This window comes from Egretta garzetta, unplaced genomic scaffold (assembly GCF_000687185.1).
Source record: "Egretta garzetta isolate BGI_Z169 unplaced genomic scaffold, ASM68718v1 scaffold863, whole genome shotgun sequence".
Classification (NCBI taxonomy): domain Eukaryota; kingdom Metazoa; phylum Chordata; class Aves; order Pelecaniformes; family Ardeidae; genus Egretta; species Egretta garzetta.
The window spans coordinates 1-6,872 of NW_009259245.1; the positions used below are offsets into that span (position 1 = coordinate 1).

Below are 6,872 nucleotides of genomic sequence, written 5' to 3' on the forward strand. Positions count from 1 at the left end.
GCTCAGCTTTGAGCCTGGCTGGGGCTGCGTTTGTTCCTGTAGCCCAAGCTGGGGCTGCTTTCAGGCTCTGCTAAATGTCTGCTGGTGCCTAAGGTCAGGCACTGAGCCTGCAGGCAGGCTGGGCTTGGCAGCAAGTGCCTGGCAAGGCAGAGGCTGTGTGTCCTGCTTAGCTCCTGTTCTCTACCCCAGCCCTTGCTCACATAGATCCTGTGTTCTCTGCTCTGGACAGCAGGGGGGAGGGAGGATCTTGTTGTTACTGCTGGGTTTTTTTCCTCCACCAGCCTGCACTGCGTTTCCCACATGTGAGTGTGTTCCTCTTTTACCTGTGGTGGAGTTGGGCAGCCGCTTCTTCGTGCTCCCGCTGGAGATCCTCTGCTGCAGCGCCTCAAAGAAAGCCTGAGGGATGTGGAACACCAGCGGCTCGGGCTTGCCTGGGGGGAAAGAAAACAGGCTGAGGATAGGGGACAGGCACCATGGGCTTGCAGAAGGGGGGCTGGGGTGTTCACACATGCCCCAATCCTGCTCTTGTCCCCTGATCTGTCTGACTGGAGCCTCTAGGGGCTGGGTGGAAGAGTGCTGCCTCTGTTTGACTGCATTAATAGCAAAAATAGTAAAAATTGTTGTCTTGAACTCAGAGTCTGGTGCTTTACTGTGTGGCTTTGCCTCTTGTCCTGGCTGGGGCCCTGGGCCCCCTGGCTTAACTCCCCCATCCCATTCTGTAAACCAACACTGAAGCTGGTGAGAGACTTGGCTTGTGAGGGAGTTAAGAGTTCAGCTCACAGATCCTGGAGCATCTTCTACACTTCAGTGACTCCCCCTCAGGCTGGCTGGGGTGCAGACAGCCCTGGTGTTCTCTGCTCTGGCTGCAGGTCCCTCTTCATAAGTAAGTCAGTCCCTTATGAAAAATCCTTGTTGGGGCTGGACTTGGTAAGCCCCTGGTAGGTGCTGCAGCTCTTTCCAGCTCCATGAGAGCAGTGCAGTTCTGTCACCCAAGCCAAGCACATACAGGCTGTGATGGGGCAACTGTCCCTGTGAGGTGTCATTAAGTGCAGGAAGGACAGACATACACAGGCCTCAGGCAAGCTGCCAGCAGCGACACCCATGGGCCCCAGACTGTTGTGCTCAGGTTCGTTGGTGGATGCAGCCATCTTAAGGGTCCTTTCCACCCTCAATGTAGTTCTTAAAGGTGGTGTCAGCACCTGCCCTACTCCAGCAGCATCACCCCAGCTTTGCAGAGCAACCAAAAGCCTCAAGGGGCTGTGTCCCCCCCAACCAAGGCAGAGCCCTGCCTTTGGAGCATGGAAGGGGGCTGAAGAGGATGGCAGAGTGCTCTGGACAGCCACAGGGGGATTAAAAGCAGATTATTTCTGAGATCTAATGCTATGTGAGGCATCTTGCTTTGCTTTACTTTACCTCCCTTCTTCTGCATGGCCCCAGGCAGTTTGACTGATTGATAACCTCTTGGGGAATCTCTCCTTTCCCCAGCATAATCACCAGCACTGGGCTGCTGCTGAGGATGAAGCCCCTCAAAGCCGATAGAAACTTCCCTGGGTGAAAGAAATTTGCTCCGAGCTGGGCAAGGCACTTGCCTCCCTTGGGGCTAATGGTGATTTAATGCTGCCAAGAACTTACTTAATGAGCGAGGTAGTGCCCAGAGCGGGGTCATGCCCGAAGCCTTACCCTCAAACTGGTAATGCATGGTTTGATGGATGCGTTCGGTGACGCTGGCCAGCCAGTCCTGGAAGGAGAGGGGCACTGCAGACAGCCCTGGTGTTCTCTGCTCTGGCTGCAGGTCCCTCTTCATAAGTAAGTCAGTCCCTTATGAAAAATCCTTGTTGGGGCTGGACTTGGTAAGCCCCTGGTAGGTGCTGCAGCTCTTTCCAGCTCCATGAGAGCAGTGCAGTTCTGTCACCCAAGCCAAGCACATACAGGCTGTGATGGGGCAACTGTCCCTGTGAGGTGTCATTAAGTGCAGGAAGGACAGACATACACAGGCCTCAGGCAAGCTGCCAGCAGCGACACCCATGGGCCCCAGACTGTTGTGCTCAGGTTCGTTGGTGGATGCAGCCATCTTAAGGGTCCTTTCCACCCTCAATGTAGTTCTTAAAGGTGGTGTCAGCACCTGCCCTACTCCAGCAGCATCACCCCAGCTTTGCAGAGCAACCAAAAGCCTCAAGGGGCTGTGTCCCCCCCAACCAAGGCAGAGCCCTGCCTTTGGAGCATGGAAGGGGGCTGAAGAGGATGGCAGAGTGCTCTGGACAGCCACAGGGGGATTAAAAGCAGATTATTTCTGAGATCTAATGCTATGTGAGGCATCTTGCTTTGCTTTACTTTACCTCCCTTCTTCTGCATGGCCCCAGGCAGTTTGACTGATTGATAACCTCTTGGGGAATCTCTCCTTTCCCCAGCATAATCACCAGCACTGGGCTGCTGCTGAGGATGAAGCCCCTCAAAGCCGATAGAAACTTCCCTGGGTGAAAGAAATTTGCTCCGAGCTGGGCAAGGCACTTGCCTCCCTTGGGGCTAATGGTGATTTAATGCTGCCAAGAACTTACTTAATGAGCGAGGTAGTGCCCAGAACGGGGTCATGCCCGAAGCCTTACCCTCAAACTGGTAATGCATGGTTTGATGGATGCGTTCGGTGACGCTGGCCAGCCAGTCCTGGAAGGAGAGGGTCACCTGCGACTCGTCCAGCAGCTGGTTGCAGCCTAGAAGAGGAAGGGGAGGGAAAACCAGAATCAGAATCAGCACACAAGTGAAGCGCCAAGCCAAATGGGCAGGAGAAATAACTAACTGGGCAGGAGAAATAACTTCCAGGGCTCGGGAACACAGGGCTGCTGTAACAGCAGCAATCTGCTTCATAACACCAACCCCCCCACCCCAAACTGCGCTCAGCAGGAGTGGCAGCCTCAGCGCCGCGGCACGGCTACGTCGTCTCACTGGGGAGCAGCTTTCCCAGCGCCTGTCCCTGGGAGCGGGACCCGACACGTCCTCACCCCCGAGCACCGACACTCCCTGGGGCACACACGCAGGCATATGTGGGAGCAAAACTATCGGGGGGGGGAAAGCAATTTGTACCACTTACTTACTTACTTACTTTCTGGGGCAATCCTAAAGCTAAGAGGAACAAAACCCAAGGCTCCTGCCCAGCCCCAGGGCATAACCAGCAAGGGGAGCGGGGCTCTCCAAAGGCTGGACTGACCCCTCCCTCTCTGACTGTCACACACAGGCACAGCTCAGCACCCTGCTCAGAGACAGCCCTTGTTATGTGCGTACCCACCATGACCTCCCTGGGGTCACCCCAGCTCCTGTCTCCGTCACCGCTGGCACGCTCCCCGCACCGGACCGTGCTTCTGAGCAAGGATTTGCCACCAGAAGCCACAGCTACTCTGGCCACAACAACTGTCCCCCCCCGCCCTGGCTGCTCTGGAGGTTAAGAGATGCTGCAAACAAACACCAGTGGTGGCAAAACCCAAAAGCAGTGGGAACCAGCTCACAACTTCCCCTGACCCGACTTGCCCATCCATTTTATCTGGGAGGGCGCTTTGTGGCATTAGGAGATCATAGAATCACAGAATTGTTTAGGTTGGAAAAAGACCTTTAAGATCATCAAGTCAAGCCCAACCATTCCCCTAACACCACTGCCATCCCACTTCCTGCCCGCCCGGGGCAGCACCGGCCCCACCACAAGCCAACTGCTTTAAGCTCAACACGCCAAGAATCCCTCCAAAGAGCCACCCTGGGAGGACGCCAGCAGCATCCACCTCTAACAACCGTGCTTACGGCTGGCCAGAGCTACGCCGGCCCCCCGGGCGACAGATGCATGCAGCTACCAGCAACACCGAGGTGCCCGAGCCCCGTTTTCGCCTCCCAGAGTGAGAGGCAGACAGAGCAGGCTTGGCCATCCCCTCCACAGGGGTTATGGCTGCACGAACCCAATGGCTGTGGGCATCTGCCCCATCCCTGAGTGCTCCCGACCGACGGCGAGACGCGCAGCCAAGGCTTACCTTGTCTTTTCAGCGAGGAGGCGACGGCCGGCTTCTTCAGGCTGCTTCTCCTGGGGTTGCTGCGAGCCGGGTCCTGAGCCAGGAGAGGGCCGGTTGCCTGCGCCCCTGTGGGACCGTGGAGCAGAGCGTCAGCCCATGAGTCCCGAGGGTGGGATGGAGAAATCGCCCCTCTCCTCCAAGCGGGCTCTTAGCACAGCTCTTGCCACCTTAATGATTGCTAAAAGACCCAGTTGGACTCGGGGCAGGAACCTGCCGGCACCCGGAGCCTCTCCCAAAGCTTCCACCGGTGCCGGACATGGCACGTAGCTGGCTATGAGTCTGGCAGAACACGGCGGGGCTGTTGCTCCGGAGGTTGTGCCGGCCAGGCAACGGGTTTTGGCTTCAGACCGGGTCTGCCCTGTCCCACAGAGCCTCTGCAGACACTCACCAGCCATTGCATCCTTCTTCCTCCTCTTGGGCTTGGTAGCAGCTGCCTCCCCAGCCTGCCCTGGGGATTCGGGGCTGCCGACTGACTGTGGGACCACGAGCCCTTTCAGACCTAGGAGAAACAAGCCTCCATCCTTAAAAGCACAGCAGCGCTGCGGGGTCTCACAGCCCCATCCCCGCTCCAGCTCTTACCCCCCCAACACCCCCCTGCGTGCCCCCAATCTCCTCAGGGAAACCCCAAAGCCATCTCGACCCTCCCAGTGTGCTGCTTGTGGGGGGAACATGGAGGTGAGCGGTGATTTTAATTGACCCCGGTCACTCTCCTCAGGGTGGATTTTCACCTTTGGGTGCCCAAAGCTAGGGTGGGATCATGTGGGAGCACCCGCTAGGGTGCAAAACACCCCAGGGGGACTGAACCCTGGGGCTGCTGCTGTAGGAGGGGGGGGTTTGCCACGAGCTGGGCTTCCCTCCAAGCTGCTCTGGCCCAAAGGGAAGGGGACACCCTGCTCCCAGCCCAGAAAAGGAACCCAACTCAACCCAAGCGCCTGCCCCGCGCCCGCTCTGCTCCCGCACACCAGGAGCCCAGATCACACTGGGAGTCTGGAGGAATCATTCCCTACCAAGCTCTCTGCTCACAGAGGGAGGGGGCAGGAAATTAAGCCCCAGCTAACGAAGCACTGATAGGGAGCAGATGTGAGGGCAGCTCCGGCCCCACAGCCCGGGCTAGAGCAAGGCAGCTGCCAGGGCACGAGCAGGAGGCACCAGCCCCACATGGTCCCTCACCGCTGCCAGCCCCCGAAATCCTCCACGCGTCAGCCCCCTCGCCACCTACCGCCTGAGTCGTACGCGAGGAAGTCGGCGAACTCCTGCGCCAGGCTCTCGTCGCTGGCGAAGGCGCAGATGCAGGCGAAGAAGTGAATGCAGCGCGGTGTTGGTGTCGTCGGCGTCGTCTCCTCCTCAGCTGGGCCGCCCTTGCTGGGCTTCAGAGCCTGGCAGGAGCAGGAGAACCTGTGGTCAACCAGCGTCTTCGCGCTCACCCTCTGGGCGAAGGAGGCGTGCAGGTAGCCGAGACTGTGCTTCTGGCTGGCCTTGCACTTCACCACCAGGACGTTCTTGGTGATCCGCTGCACCAGCGGCCCCGTGGGCTCGGTTGCCAGCTGCCATATGGTTTGTTTGGTTTCGGGCGAAGCCTGCATGGAGTTGAGCACCGAGCTTTTCAGGGTGAGCGGAGTGGCTTCGGTCTGGCAGTTCAGGGCCAGTTTGACGTGCTGGCACTGGTTCTCCACCACGCCTTGCGTGGCCGCTTTCAGACACGCCGGCACGTAGCAGCGGCCAGAGCTGAGCTGCGTGATGATGGTCCCCTCCACCGTCTGGATGGCCGTCTCCGAGACCCCCAGCTCCACAAAGCACCGGTAATCCGGTCCCCGGTCCCTCTGCCGCACCGAATAAACCTGTAAGTCAGAGCCAGTGATGATCTTGACGGCGTCGACGCTGGGCTGCTTGCGCGTGCCATAGCGGAAGACGGTCCCGCAGTTCTTGTTCTTGCAGCTCAGGCCGCGGGTGCCATTGTAAGTGCCGCAGCGGGGACATTTCCGGATGCCCCGGAGCGTGGCCTTCCCCAGGTCGGACAGGAAGGAGGGGACTTTTGTCCTCACCGGTGATGGCTCCATCCTCCGGGGAACCTGGAAGGGCAGAGATCGGGTAGATGAGTTAACAGTGCCCAGCACCAGCAGAGACGGAAGGGAGACACCGAGAGAGGGGAAGCGACTGGCTGCCCGGTGCTGGCAGGACGGGCGGGTGTCCCTGATGGTGGCTGTGCCGCCCTGCCACATCCCATGCTGGCTGCTTCGGCTCCTTCCTTGCACCTGAGGCCACGAGTGACACCTGGGCGTGACAGGACACACTGTGGCAGCATGCCTGTCTGCACTGAGTGACAAAGTGCCACCCTGGGAAGCACTGCATCCCGATGCCAGTGCCCACCCCCTGCCATTTCCCCGTCTCGGCTGCACAGGAGAAAAACGAGGCTAAAAAGCGAGCTTTTGGCACATGCGTGCTTGTGGCTAGCCCCACGGGGTCACCCCCAGGGGGGTAAATAAAATTAAATAAAGAACATGGGATGTGAATAAAGGTGGGCGGGCTGCTCCCCATGGTGAGGGGAGGCAGAAAGCCCCAACGCAGCTGCTCTGAGGGACATCAAGGTGGAAGCCCAGGCAGAGATGGTGGGAGAGAAAACCCTGTGTGAATGGGACAGAAATGGGGCAATTCCCCCCCGCCCCGAGCCACCTGGGTCAGGTTTTTGCACCAGGCTGGCAGCAAGAGTGACTCCTGGCGAGCCACCCTGGCACCGGGAGGAGCCGCTGGCCCTGCAGTCCTGCCTGAATTGTAGAATTGCAGAGTGGTTTGGGGGGGAAAAGCCCTTTAAGCTCCCCCAGCCCAACC

At 58.8% G+C, this 6,872-nt stretch overlaps 1 protein-coding gene across 1 annotated transcript; it reads right to left on the bottom strand.

The window, feature by feature from the left end:
• Window positions 1-323: 323 nt before the first annotated feature.
• Window positions 324-6,233, bottom strand: CUNH2orf42 (chromosome unknown C2orf42 homolog; the record flags this gene model as incomplete). Its single annotated transcript, XM_009636054.2, has 5 exons — window positions 5,266-6,233; window positions 4,435-4,545; window positions 4,008-4,112; window positions 2,604-2,708; window positions 324-431 (listed from the first exon to the last, which is right to left on the bottom strand). Coding segments are annotated over exons 1-5 (1,267 nt in total), but the record flags the coding sequence as incomplete, so codon positions are not given.
• Window positions 6,234-6,872: the final 639 nt, after the last annotated feature.